Genomic DNA, 15,349 nt, shown 5'->3' on the forward strand with positions numbered 1-15,349 from the left:
TGTATGGGTGTCTGAGCTGTGTGCTAGTAGTTTAAACAGACCTCTGGTGGCATGTCTTGTGGGGTATGGATGGGTGTCTGAGCTGTGTGCCAGTAGTTTAAACAGACACCTCATTACATTCAGCATGTCAACACTTCTTACAAAAACAAGTAGTGATGAAGTCAAATCTCTCCTCCACTTTGAGCCATGAGAGATGGACATGCATGTCATTTATGTTACTTTTTAAACCACAACATGAAAGAGATGGGTCTATGTGAACTGTTATTAGTGACCATGTATTTCTAGGACCTGGTATTTGTATAAAGGCAGGTCTGAAGCCAGTGCTCAAGGCCTGAATCCTGTATTTCTAGGACCTGGTATTTGTATAAAGGCAGGTCTGAAGCCAGTGCTCAAGGCCTGAATCCTGTATTTCTAGGACCTGGTATTTGTATAAAGGCAGGTCTGAAGCCAGTGCTCAAGGCCTGAATCCTGTATTTCTAGGACCTGGTATTTGTATAAAGGCAGGTCTGAAGCCAGTGGTTAAGGCCTGAATCCTGTATTTCTAGGACCTGGTATTTGTATAAAGGCAGGTCTGAAGCCAGTGGTTAAGGCCTGAATCCTGTATTTCTAGGACCTGGTATTTGTATAAAGGCAGGTCTGAAGCCAGTGCTCAAGGCCTGAATCCTGTATTTCTAGGACCTGGTATTTGTATAAAAGGCAGGTCTGAAGCCAGTGCTTAAGGCCTGAGTAGCTTGATGACTTCCTCCAGCTTCATGGCAGTCTTCAGGTCTCCCTGGACCTTGAGTCGTCCAGTGGTGTAGGCTGCGAAGGGTCGTAGGGTTCCCTCGAACATAGCCAGCAGGTCCTGGTCCGTCATACTGAAGGTGACGTCTGGTACCAGGCCCTCTGGAGGGGACCCTGGTCCGGCTGAACCACTACCTACACACAGAAGAAGAGGGGAACTCACTGTTAGTCCCTTAGTCCCTTAGTCCCTTAGTCCGTTGGTCCCTTGGTCCATTGGTCCATTGGTCTGTTAGTCCATTGGTCCCTTAGTCTGTTAGTCCATTGGTCCCTTAGTCTGTTAGTCCATTGGTCCCTTAGTCTGTTAGTCCATTGGTCCCTTAGTCTGTTAGTCCCTTAGTCCCTTGGTCCGTTAGTCCCTTGGTCCGTTAGTCTGAAATGCAGCTTGGATAGGAAAGCAACATATCTGACAGAGATGATGGCATAATGACTCAGTAAAAACAGACTAAGTCCTAAACTAGAAAGCATGTTGAATCCTACTGAAAAGTTATTTTTCGTGAGGGATGAATGTGTCTGGGGAAACTGGCCCTAAAAAAAAAAAAAAGGTTTTATCTTATTAAAACACATGGCGGAGGGAAAGAGACTGTTACCATAACTACAGAGGGTCAAGTACTTTCCTTTACAATCACAAAGGAGGGCCAAAGACTACGTTTTTCAAAACCATTTCACGAGTGGTTTCCCCAGACCTCGAACAAACCATCATCGGAGAATGCTTTTTTTTTGTGTCCAGGACTAGCCTCGTGTCTGGGGGAAACCCAGCCCTCTCAGAGACTCTATAGAATGACCGTTTGTATTTGTCTCACCTTGGCTGAGGTCTACGTAATAGCTGGTCTGTTGTCCGTCAGGTGATTGGAGGAGGAACAGGAAGCAGGCTCCCACCTGACTGACCAGAGACTCTGAGAGTAAAAGGCCGTCCATCAGTCCCAGCACGGACACGGGCCCGGTTACAGCTTCATCCCCGCCTCCGGTACGACTTATAGCCAGGGGAGTACTGCTCACCTCGTCTGAGAAGCTGATGCTGTCCTCTGAGGGACACAGAGGTACAGATCAGCTGATGCTGTCCTCCGAGGACACAGAGATACAGATCAGCTGATGCCGTCCTCTGAGGACACAGAGATACAGATCAGCTGACGCTGTCCTCTGAGGACACAGAGATACAGATCAGCTGACGCTGTCCTCTGAGGACACAGAGATACAGATCAGCTGATGCTGTCCTCCGAGGGACACAGAGATACAGATTAGCTGATGCTGTCCTCCGAGGACACAGAGATACAGATCAGCTGATGCCGTCCTCTGAGGGACACAGAGATACAGATTAGCTGATGCTGTCCTCCGAGGACACAGAGATACAGATCAGCTGATGCCGTCCTCTGAGGGACACAGAGATACAGATTAGCTGACGCTGTCCTCTGAGGGACACAGAGATACAGATTAGCTGACGCTGTCCTCTGAGGGACACAGAGATACAGATTAGCTGATGCTGTCCTCTGAGGGACACAGAGATACAGATTAGCTGACGCTGTCCTCCGAGGATATATGTATATATCTTCTGTCTTCACTATTATTCTACAATGTAGAAAATAGTAAAAACAAACAAAACTGGAATGAACTTTTGACTGGTACATGTAAGTATATAGTGAATTATAAGTGAAATAATCTGTCTGTAAACAATTGTTGGAAAAATTACTTGTGTCATGTACAAAGTAGATGTCCTAACCGACTTGCCAAAACTATGGTTTGTTGACAAGAAATTTGTGGAGTGGTTGAAAAACGAGTTTTAATGACTCCAACCTAAATGGACGTAAACTTCCAACTTCAACTGTACATATATAACACACATTATTGTTTTAAGACTTTCGTGAACTTGTCCACCCAGCTATCTGGAGATGAATGTACTGACTATGACTGGTCCACCTAGCTATCTGGAGATGAATGTACTGACTATGACTGGTCCACCTAGCTATCTGGAGATGAATGGACTGACTATGACTGGTCCACCTAGCTATCTGGAGATGAATGGACTGACTATGACTGGTCCACCTAGCTATCTGGAGATGAATGGACTGACTATGACTGGTCCACCTAGCTATCTGGAGATGAATGTACTGACTATGACTGGTCCACCTAGCTATCTGGAGATGAATGAACTGACTATGACTGGTCCACCTAGCTATCTGGAGATGAATGAACTGACTGGTCCACCTAGCTATCTGGAGATGAATGGACTGACTATGACTGGTCGACCCAGCTATCTGGAGATGAATGGACTGACTATGACTGGTCCACCTAGCTATCTGGAGATGAATGTACTGACTATGACTGGTCCACCCAGCTATCTGGAGATGAATGGACTGACTATGACTGGTCCACCTAGCTATCTGGAGATGAATGGACTGACTATGACTGGTCCACCTAGCTATCTGGAGATGAATGGACTGACTATGACTGGTCCACCTAGCTATCTGGAGATGAATGGACTGACTATGACTGGTCCACCTAGCTATCTGGAGATGAATGGACTGACTATGACTGGTCCACCTAGCTATCTGGAGATGAATGAACTGACTGGTCCACCTAGCTATCTGGAGATGAATGGACTGACTATGACTGGTCCACCTAGCTATCTGGAGATGAATGGACTGACTATGACTGGTCCACCTAGCTATCTGGAGATGAATGGACTGACTATGACTGGTCCACCTAGCTATCTGGAGATGAATGTACTGACTATGACTGGTCCACCTAGCTATCTGGAGATGAATGGACTGACTATGACTGGTCCACCTAGCTATCTGGAGATGAATGGACTGACTATGACTGGTCCACCTAGCTATCTGGAGATGAATGGACTGACTATGACTGGTCCACCTAGCTATCTGGAGATGAATGGACTGACTATGACTGGTCCACCTAGCTATCTGGAGATGAATGTACTGACTATGACTGGTCCACCTAGCTATCTGGAGATGAATGGACTGACTATGACTGGTCCACCTAGCTATCTGGAGATGAATGGACTGACTATGACTGGTCCACCTAGCTATCTGGAGATGAATGGACTGACTGGTCCACCTAGCTATCTGGAGATGAATGGACTGACTGGTCCACGTAGCTATCTGGAGATGAATGGACTGACTGTGACTGGTCCACCTAGCTATCTGGAGATGAATGTACTGACTATGACTGGTCCACCTAGCTATCTGGAGATGAATGTACTGACTATGACTGGTCCACCTAGCTATCTGGAGATGAATGTACTGACGATGACTGGTCCACCTAGCTATCTGGAGATGAATGTACTGACTATGACTGGTCCACCTAGCTATCTGGAGATGAATGGACTGACTATGACTGGTCCACCTAGCTATCTGGAGATGAATGGACTGACTATGACTGGTCCACCTCGCTATCTGGAGATGAATGGACTGACTATGACTGGTCCACCTAGCTATCTGGAGATGAATGGACTGACTATGACTGGTCCACCTAGCTATCTGGAGATGAATGGACTGACTATGACTGGTCCACCTCGCTATCTGGAGATGAATGGACTGACTATGACTGGTCCACCTAGCTATCTGGAGATGAATGGACTGACTATGACTGGTCCACCTAGCTATCTGGAGATGAATGTACTGACTATGACTGGTCCACCTAGCTATCTGGAGATGAATGGACTGACTATGACTGGTCCACCTAGCTATCTGGAGATGAATGGACTGACTATGACTGGTCCACCTAGCTATCTGGAGATGAATGGACTGACTATGACTGGTCCACCTAGCTATCTGGAGATGAATGGACTGACTATGACTGGTCCACCTAGCTATCTGGAGATGAATGGACTGGTCCACCTAGCTATCTGGAGATGAATGTACTGACTATGACTGGTCCACCTAGCTATCTGGAGATGAATGTACTGACTATGACTGGTCCACCTAGCTATCTGGAGATGAATGGACTGACTATGACTGGTCCACCTAGCTATCTGGAGATGAATGGACTGACTGGTCCACCTAGCTATCTGGAGATGAATGGACTGACTGGTCCACCTAGCTATCTGGAGATGAATGAACTGACTGGTCCACCTAGCTATCTGGAGATGAATGGACTGACTATGACTGGTCCACCTAGCTATCTGGAGATGAATGTACTGACTATGACTGGTCCACCTAGCTATCTGGAGATGAATGGACTGACTATGACTGGTCCACCTAGCTATCTGGAGATGAATGGACTGACTATGACTGGTCCACCTAGCTATCTGGAGATGAATGGACTGACTATGACTGGTCCACCTAGCTATCTGGAGATGAATGTACTGACTATGACTGGTCCACCTAGCTATCTGGAGATGAATGGACTGACTATGACTGGTCCACCTAGCTATCTGGAGATGAATGGACTGACTATGACTGGTCCACCTAGCTATCTGGAGATGAATGGACTGACTATGACTGGTCCACCTAGCTATCTGGAGATGAATGGACTGACTGGTCCACCTAGCTATCTGGAGATGAATGGACTGACTGGTCCACGTAGCTATCTGGAGATGAATGGACTGACTGTGACTGGTCCACCTAGCTATCTGGAGATGAATGTACTGACTATGACTGGTCCACCTAGCTATCTGGAGATGAATGGACTGACTATGACTGGCCCACCTAGCTATCTGGAGATGAATGGACTGACTATGACTGGTCCACCTAGCTATCTGGAGATGAATGGACTGACTATGACTGGTCCACCTAGCTATCTGGAGATGAATGGACTGACTATGACTGGTCCACCTAGCTATCTGGAGATGAATGGACTGACTATGACTGGTCCACCTAGCTATCTGGAGATGAATGGACTGACTATGACTGGTCCACCTAGCTATCTGGAGATGAATGGACTGACTATGACTGGTCCACCTAGCTATCTGGAGATGAATGGACTGACTATGACTGGTCCACCTAGCTATCTGGAGATGAATGGACTGACTATGACTGGTCCACCTAGCTATCTGGAGATGAATGTACTGACTATGACTGGTCCACCTAGCTATCTGGAGATGAATGGACTGTCTATGACTGGTCCACCTAGCTATCTGGAGATGAATGGACTGACTATGACTGGTCCACCTAGCTATCTGGAGATGAATGTACTGACTTGTAAAGTCTCTCTGGATCAGAGCGTCTGATAAAATGACTAAAATGTACAAATGTTTGATTTGAAAACAAGGGAGTACGACCTGGACTTCATCAACACCACCCAGGTGAAGGTGTTACTAATGAAAACTGGTTTACTGGGTGACTGTACCTGTCCTAACCAGGGAATCTCTAGTGTTACTGTACCTGTCCTAACCAGGGGAGCTCCATTGTGACTGTACCTGTCCTAACCAGGGGAGATTTATTGTGACTGTACCTGTCCTAACCAGGGGAGGTCCATTGTTACTGTACCTGTCCTAACCAGGGAATCTCTAGTGTTACTGTACCTGTCCTAACCAGGGGAGATTTATTGTTACTGTACCTGTCCTAACCAGGGGAGCTCTATTGTTACTGTACCTGTCCTAACCAGGGGAGGTCCATTGTTACTGTACCTGTCCTAACCAGGGAATCTCTAGTGTTACTGTACCTGTCCTAACCAGGGGAGATTTATTGTGACTGTACCTGTCCTAACCAGGGGAGCTCTATTGTTACTGTACCTGTCCTAACCAGGGGAGCTCCATTGTGACTGTACCTGTCCTAACCAGGGGAGCTCTATTGTTACTGTACCTGTCCTAACCAGGGGAGCTCCATTGTGACTGTACCTGTCCTAACCAGGGGAGGTCCATTGTTACTGTACCTGTCCTAACCAGGGAATCTCTAGTGTTACTGTACCTGTCCTAACCAGGGGAGATTTATTGTGACTGTACCTGTCCTAACCAGGGGAGGTCCATTGTTACTGTACCTGTCCTAACCAGGGAATCTCTAGTGTTACTGTACCTGTCCTAACCAGGGGAGATTTATTGTTACTGTACCTGTCCTAACCAGGGGAGCTCTATTGTTACTGTACCTGTCCTAACCAGGGGAGGTCCATTGTTACTGTACCTGTCCTAACCAGGGAATCTCTAGTGTTACTGTACCTGTCCTAACCAGGGGAGATTTATTGTGACTGTACCTGTCCTAACCAGGGGAGCTCTATTGTTACTGTACCTGTCCTAACCAGGGGAGCTCCATTGTGACTGTACCTGTCCTAACCAGGGGAGCTCTATTGTTACTGTACCTGTCCTAACCAGGGGAGCTCCATTGTGACTGTACCTGTCCTAACCAGGGGAGGTCCATTGTTACTGTACCTGTCCTAACCAGGGAATCTCTAGTGTTACTGTACCTGTCCTAACCAGGGGAGATTTATTGTGACTGTACCTGTCCTAACCAGGGGAGTTCTATTGTTACTGTACCTGTCCTAACAAGGGGAGATTTATTGTGACTGTACCTGTCCTAACCAGGGGAGCTCTATTGTTACTGTACCTGTCCTAACCAGGGGAGCTCCATTGTTACTGTACCTGTCCTAACCAGGGGAGGTCCATTGTTACTGTACCTGTCCTAACCAGGGGAGCTCTATTGTTACTGTACCTGTCCTAACCAGGGGAGCTCCATTGTGACTGTACCTGTCCTAACCAGGGGAGATTTATTGTGACTGTACCTGTCCTAACCAGGGGAGCTCTATTGTTACTGTACCTGTCCTAACCAGGGGAGCTCCATTGTGACTGTACCTGTCCTAACCAGGGGAGATCCATTGTTACCGCCAGCCATATTGCCCAGGAAGTGCATAGCCAGTTGTTGTATGGGTCCGGCCAGTCCCTCGAGACCAGGGATAGAGGGGGTAGGATGACCGAGCCGGGCCCAGATGGACAGTCCTCTGGGGGCTTCAGGACAGCACCTACGGTCAGCTCTACCCTGTCTACCTCCAGACCCCAGGGCTTGGTCGTCTCATTGATGTCCATCTGAGAAAGAAACAAGATTGTTTAGAAACCCATAGTGATTTCACATCCCTCTCTCCTATAAAAAAAAACACATTGTAGGAGAGGACCTAAAACAGGTGGGGGACTCCAATCTTGAGAAGGAGGCGAGGTGGTGAGGGAAGATGGAGAGAGGAGGTGAGGGAAGATGGAGAGAGGGAGTGAGGGAAGATGGACAGAGGGAGTGAGGGAAGATGGAGAGAGGGAGTGAGGGAAGATGGAGAGAGGGAGTGAGGGAAGATGGAGAGAGGGAGTGAGGGAAGATGGAGAGAGGAGGTGAGGGAAGTTGGAGAGAGGGAGTGAGGGAAGATGGAGAGAGGAAAGATGGAGAGAGGAAGTGAGGGAAGATGGAGAGAGGAAGTGAGGGAAGATGGAGAGAGGAAGTGAGGGAAGATGGAGAGAGGGAACATCCACTTCAACGATGCAAGAGATGTTACAGAGACTAATTTAACAAGATACAGTGACCCTAACAGATTAGATGATAACTGGGAGGGTTTACCGGCTGGGAGGGTTTACCGGCTGGGAGGGTATACCGGCTGGGAGGGTATACCGGCTGGGAGGGTTTACCGGCTGGGAGGGTATACCGGCTGGGAGGGTTTACCGGCTGGGAGGGTTTACCGGCTGGGAGGGTATACCGGCTGGGAGGGTTTACCGGCTGGGAGGGTATACCGGCTGGGAGGGTATACCGGCTGGGAGGGTATACCGGCTGGGAGGGGTTTACCGGCTGGGAGGGTTTACAGGCTGGGAGGGTATACCGGCTGGGAGGGTTTACCGGCTGGGAGGGTATACCGGCTGGGAGGGTTTACCGGCTGGGAGGGTTTACCGGCTGGGAGGGTTTACCGGCTGGGAGGGTATACCGGCTGGGAGGGTATACCGGCTGGGAGGGTATACCGGCTGGGAGGGTTTTACCGGCTGGGAGGGTTTACCGGCTGGGAGGGTATACCGGCTGGGAGGGTATACCGGCTGGGAGGGTTTACCGGCTGGGAGGGTATACCGGCTGGGAGGGTATACCGGCTGGGAGGGTTTACCGGCTGGGAGGGTATACCGGCTGGGAGGGTTTACCGGCTGGGAGGGTATACCGGCTGGGAGGGTATACCGGCTGGGAGGGTATACCGGCTGGGAGGGTTTACCGGCTGGGAGGGTATACCGGCTGGGAGGGTTTACCGGCTGGGAGGGTATACCGGCTGGGAGGGTTTACCGGCTGGGAGGGTTTACCGTATTTTACTACATACCAGTTTCGGTTTTCACAATACCTTCTATAACGGTATTTCAATGTTTGGTTTGTTAAAATGTGATATTGCTACATCAAAGATTATGGATATACTGACAAGATGCACGTCTCTCTGCCCTGACAATGGGAATCATTGTCCTCAAAGCGGCACAGAGAGCTGTCTAGATGCCGCCTATCTTTTCTTTGGATTGGTGGATACATCAATATTATAATCCTTTTTTTTTTTTATATATATATAAATATATATATATATATATAATATTGTTTATTATATATATATATATATATAATATAACAAATATATATATATATATATATATTTGATGAGGGTTGTTAAGGTCAATCGCCTGTTTTCAATGGAGAGAGATGCCTTTATACTAACCTCATACCATTTCTCTGGCTACGTGAAGTAGAAACATTTAATGTAGCCAAAGATTATAGGGTCCCCTAGAAAACGCTGACCAACACTTTGGTTCCTACCCTGTAACAATAACTCCTCCCTGGCATTTTAATTTGTTGTCATGTCAAACACTGTATTCAAAAGTGGCCACTATTACATTCTAACTATAGAATTAGAATAAATCATTACATTTCCATAGTAGTGTAGAAATGATCTCAAATTGAGTGCAGGAAATACAGAAATGGATGAAAATGCTGGGGGGTTGAAGTTTAATTGAACCGTATAAAACAGGGATGGGTAAATGCTACATTAGTCTAGCAACCAGATATTTAAACTTGTAGTATGGGTGGATGTGGGTACACAGACCCACAAGCCACTGCAGCCCCGCATATAATGAGTTCTGTGTTTTTTTTGGTTTTTTTGTGGCCCCCCCACCACCATCAAAGTTTCCCATCCCTGCTATAAACCAATCAGAATGGAGAAAGACCCATTGTAATCACGTAGAATGTTGTGTGTTACCACCTTAGGGTCGCGCACTACTCATAAAGCACATTTACAATCTGTATTTTATTTAACCTTTGGTCTTGTGTGGCTCAGTTGGAAGAGCATGGTGTTTGCAACGCCAGGGTTGTGGGTTCGATTCCCGCAGGGGACCAGTACGGAGGGAAAAAAAATGTATGAAACATATGAAATGTATGCATTCACTACTGTAAGTCGCTCTGGATAAGAGCATCTGCTAAATGACTAAAAATGTAAATGTAAAATGTTAACTAGGCAGGTCAAATTCAAAAGGTTATGGAATTTGTATTATTCAAAAACATAAAACTGTCATAAATTTGAACAAAAAAATATAGTGAAATTATATTTTCGCCATATCGCCCAGCACTAATGCGCATTAAGTGTTATATTTGAAGAGCAGTGGACCAACATTCCTCAGGCCACAATCAACAGCCTGATCAACTCTATGTGAAGGAGATGTGTCGCGCTGCATGAGGCAAATGGTGGTCAGACCAGATACCGACTGGTTTTCTGATCCACGCCCCCTACCTTTTTCTTTTAAAGGTATCTGTGACCAACAGATTCATATCTGTATTCCCAGTCATGTGAAAATCCATAGATTAGGGCCTAATGAATTTATTTAAACTGACCTGATTTCTTTACATGAACTGAAAACTCAGTAAAATCTTTGAAATGGTTGCATGTTGCGTTGATGTTTTTTGTTCAGTATATATATATATATATATATATATATATGTGTGTAGTGCTGCTGCCTCACCCCGAGGTATTCTCCCAGTTTGATTCTCTCAGTCTGAATCTCCCTGACGCTCTTCCTGCCCAGGCTGGTTGTCATGGCGTTGTGGGCAGTGAGGCGTGTCGAGGCGTTAAGATCCTGAACCGAGACCACTGACATCACCGGGCTCCAGATACGGAACTGGATATCTGCTCCTACAGACACCACACCGCCGTCCCTGGTAGTAACCTGTTATACCAAAGCATAGAGAGGGTTATAACTGTCATAGAGAGGGTTATATAACTGGATATCTGCTCCTACAGACACCACACCTCCGTCCCTGGTAGTAACCTGTTATACCAAAGCAGAGAGAGGGTTATAACTGTCATAGAGAGGGTTATAACTGTTATAGAGAGGGTTATAACTGTGTTATAGAGAGGGTTATAACTGTTATAGAGAGGGTTATAACTGTTATAGAGAGGGTTATATAACTGGATATCTGCTCCTACAGACACCACACCGCCGTCCCTGGTAGTAACCTGTTATAGAGAGGGTTATAACTGTTACAGAGAGGGTTATAACTGTTACAGAGAGGGTTATAACTGTTATAGAGAGGGTTATAACTGTTATAGAGAGGGTTATAACTGTTATAGAGAGGGTTATAACTGTCATAGAGAGGGTTATAACTGTTACAGAGAGGGTTATAACTGTTATAGAGAGGGTTATAACTGTTATAGAGAGGGTTATATAACTGAATATCTACTCCTACAGACACCACACCTCCGTCCCTGGTAGTAACCTGTTATAGAGAGGGTTATAACTGTTACAGAGAGGGTTATAACTGTTACAGAGAGGGTTATAACTGTTATAGAGAGGGTTATAACTGTCATAGAGAGGGTTATATAACTGGATATCTGCTCCTACAGACACCACACCTCCGTCCCTGGTAGTAACCTTTTATAGAGAGGGTTATAACTGTTACAGAGAGGGTTATAACTGTTACAGAGAGGGTTATAACTGTTATAGAGAGGGTTATATAACTGGATATCTGCTCCTACAGACACCACACCGCCGTCCCTGGTAGTAACCTGTTATAGAGAGGGTTATAACTGTTACAGAGAGGGTTATAACTGTTACAGAGAGGGTTATAACTGTCATAGAGAGGGTTATAACTGTTATAGAGAGGGTTATAACTGTTACAGAGAGGGTTATAACTGTTACAGAGAGGGTTATAACTGTTACAGAGAGGGTTATAACTGTTACAGAGAGGGTTATAACTGTTACAGAGAGGGTTATAACTGTCATAGAGAGGGTTATAACTGTCATAGAGAGGGTTATATAACTGTTATAGAGAGGGTTATAACTGTCATAGAGAGGGTTTTTTAACTGTTATAGAGAGGGTTATATAACTGTTATAGAGAGGGTTATAACTGTCATAGAGAGGGTTATATAACTGTTATAGAGAGGGTTATATAACTGTTATAGAGAGGGTTATAACTGTCATAGAGAGGGTTATATAACTGTTATAGAGAGGGTTATAAATGTTATAGAGAGGGTTATAACTGTCATAGAGAGGGTTATAACTGTTATAGAGAGGGTTATAACTGTCATAGAGAGGGTTATAACTGTCATAGAGAGGGTTATAACTGTCATAGAGAGGGTTATAACTGTCATAGAGAGGGTTATATAACTGTCATAGAGAGGGTTATATAACTGTTATAGAGAGGGTTATATAACTGTTATAGAGAGGGTTATATAACTGTTATAGAGAGGGTTATAACTGTTATAGAGAGGGTTATAACTGTTATAGAGAGGGTTATAACTGTCATAGAGAGGGTTATAACTGTCATAGAGAGGGTTATAACTGTTATAGAGAGGGTTATAACTGTCATAGAGAGGGTTATAACTGTTATAGAGAGGGTTATAACTGTTATAGAGAGGGTTATAACTGTTATAGAGAGGGTTATATAACTGGATATCTGCTCCTACAGACACCACACCGCCGTCCCTGGTAGTAACCTGTTATAGAGAGGGTTATAACTGTCATAGAGAGGGTTATAACTGTCATAGAGAGGGTTATAACTGTTATAGAGAGGGTTATAACTGTCATAGAGAGGGTTATAACTGTTATAGAGAGGGTTATAACTGTTATAGAGAGGGTTATATAACTGGATATCTGCTCCTACAGACACCACACCTCCGTCCCTGGTAGTAACCTGTTATACCGAAGCAGAGAGAGGGTTATAAATGTTATAGAGAGGTTTATAACTGTCATAGAGAGGGTTATAACTGTTATAGAGAGGGTTATAACTGTCATAGCGAGGGTTATAACTGTCATAGAGAGGGTTATAACTGAATATCTGCTCCTACAGACACCACACCTCCGTCCCTGGTAGTAACCTGTTATACCGAAGCAGAGAGAGGGTTATAACTAGAGGTCGGCCGATTAATCGGAATGGCCGATTAATTAGGGCCGATTTCACGTTTTCATAACAATCGGTATTTTTGGCCACCGATTTGCCGATTTTTTTTTATTTTATTATTATTTATTTTTTTTAAACCTTTATTTAACTAGGCAAGTCAGTTAAAGAACACATTCTTATTTTCAATGACGGCCTACCAGGGAACAGTGGGTTAACTGCCTTGTTCAGGGGGCAGAACGACAGATTTTTACCTTGTCAGCTTGGGGATGCAACCTTAAGTTAACTAGCCCAACGCTCTAACCACCTGCTTTACGTTGCCACGGTAAGTTGCTAGCTAGCATTAAACGTATCTTATAAAAAAAACAATCAATGAATCATAATCACTAGTTAACTACACATGGTTGATGATATTACTAGTTTATCTAGCCTGTCCTGCGATGCATATAATCGATGTGGTGCGCGTTCGCGAAAAAGGACTGTCTTTGCTCCGACGTGTACCTAACCATAAACATCAATGTCTTTCTTCAAATCAATACACAGAAGTATATATTTTTAAACCTGCATATTTAGCTAAAAGAAATCCAGGTTAGCAGGTGATATTAACCAGGTGAAATTGTGTCAGTTCTCTTGCGTTCGTTGCACGCAGAGTCAGAATTTGTCGCGTTGCGAACTAATTTGCCAGAATTTTACGGAACTATGAAATAACATTGTAGGTTGTGCGATGTAACAGGAATATTTAGACTTATGGATGCCACTCCGTTAGATAAAATACGGAACGGTTCTGTATGTCACTGAAAGAATAAAATGTTTTGTTTTCGAGATGATAGTTTCCGAATTTGACCATATTAATGACCTAAGGCTCGTATTTCTGTGTGTTTATTATATTATAGTTAAGTCTATGATTTGATATTTGATAGAGCAGTCTGACTGAGCGGCGGTAGGCAGCAGCAGGCTCGTAATAGTCAAAAGGTATATGGTTTAGAGAGAAATAGTCGCCGCGTCATAATTCCTGTAATAACTTGCGGCTGATCTTGAAAGGGGTTCCTTCGTTATTTTACGGTTCGTGTCTTCCATAGAGAATGTCTTGATCTACTTCAAATAAGGTCTGTGTTTTGTGCTTAAACCGCCTCGGCGTTTTGATACCCGTGTAAATCTCACTAGGTAACGTTTGTCAACATATTTTCATAAATCCACTCTACAAAAAAAATGTATCTTCGCTTATATTGCTCAGAGTTATATCCTATGGATCTCTACACAGTTATAAAATTGGCAAGGTGGTGTAAGCCTAAACCAAACGCAGACCTTATTTTAAGTTAATCTAAAAATATCCTATAATATCCTAATAAATGAAGGAACCGCTTTTGAGAATTTTGCTAGAAGGTGTCATGGGAATTATGACTCGCTCTTTGGTAGTCAATTCTTACCGTGCCCGTTATTAAAATAGGATTTCCTGCATATAGAAATTACAGTTTTTGTTTTCAGCATTCATCACAGGTAACTTAAACTCTATTTTTATTATTCAAACAGTTGAGAGTATTTGTCTCCTAAGCAGACTCTTCAGTATCGTTGGCACTTCAGAGGTGTGTGTGTGTGTGTGTATATATCTACACACATATAAAAAATTAAAAAAATCATAAATCAGCCGATTTACCGATATCGGCTTTTTTTGGTCCTCCAATAATCGGTATCGGCGTTGAAAAATCATAATCGGTCCACCTCTAGTTATAACTGTTATAGAGAGGGTTATAACTGTTATAGAGAGGGTTATAACTGTTATAGAGAGGGTTATAACTGTTATAGAGAGGGTTATAACTGTTATAGAGAGGGTTATAACTGTTATAGAGAGGGTTATAACTGTTATAGAGAGGGTTATAACTGTTATAGAGAGGGTTATATAACTGTTATAGAGAGGGTTATAACTGTTACAGAGAGGGTTATATAACTGTTATAGAGAGGGTTATAACTGTGTTATAGAGAGGGTTATAACTGTCATAGAGAGGGTTATATAACTGGATATCTGCTCCTACAGACACCACACCTCCGTCCCTGGTAGTAACCTGTTATAGAGAGGGTTATAACTGTTACAGAGAGGGTTATAACTGTTACAGAGAGGGTTATAACTGTTATAGAGAGGGTTATAACTGTTATAGAGAGGGTTATATAACTGTTATAGAGAGGGTTATAACTGTTATAGAGAGGGTTATAACTGTTATAGAGAGGGTTATAACTGTTATAGAGAGGGTTATAACTGTCATAGAGAGGGTTATAAGTGTCATAGAGAGGGTTATAACTGTTATAG

General features: G+C 44.3%; 1 protein-coding gene across 1 annotated transcript in view; it reads right to left on the bottom strand.

Annotated features, from left to right (window-relative positions):
- LOC123740013 (stomatin-like protein 1) overlaps positions 1-15,349 on the bottom strand; it is a 29,623-nt gene continuing 14,274 nt past the window's right edge. Inside the window, 5 exon segments of the mRNA XM_045713945.1 lie at positions 1-918; positions 1,584-1,805; positions 7,520-7,624; positions 7,627-7,750; positions 10,673-10,876. Coding sequence (XP_045569901.1) covers positions 716-918; positions 1,584-1,805; positions 7,520-7,624; positions 7,627-7,750; positions 10,673-10,876 — 858 coding nt within the window. The 3' untranslated portion in view covers positions 1-715.

This window comes from Salmo salar, unplaced genomic scaffold, assembly GCF_905237065.1.
Source record: "Salmo salar unplaced genomic scaffold, Ssal_v3.1, whole genome shotgun sequence".
Classification (NCBI taxonomy): domain Eukaryota; kingdom Metazoa; phylum Chordata; class Actinopteri; order Salmoniformes; family Salmonidae; genus Salmo; species Salmo salar.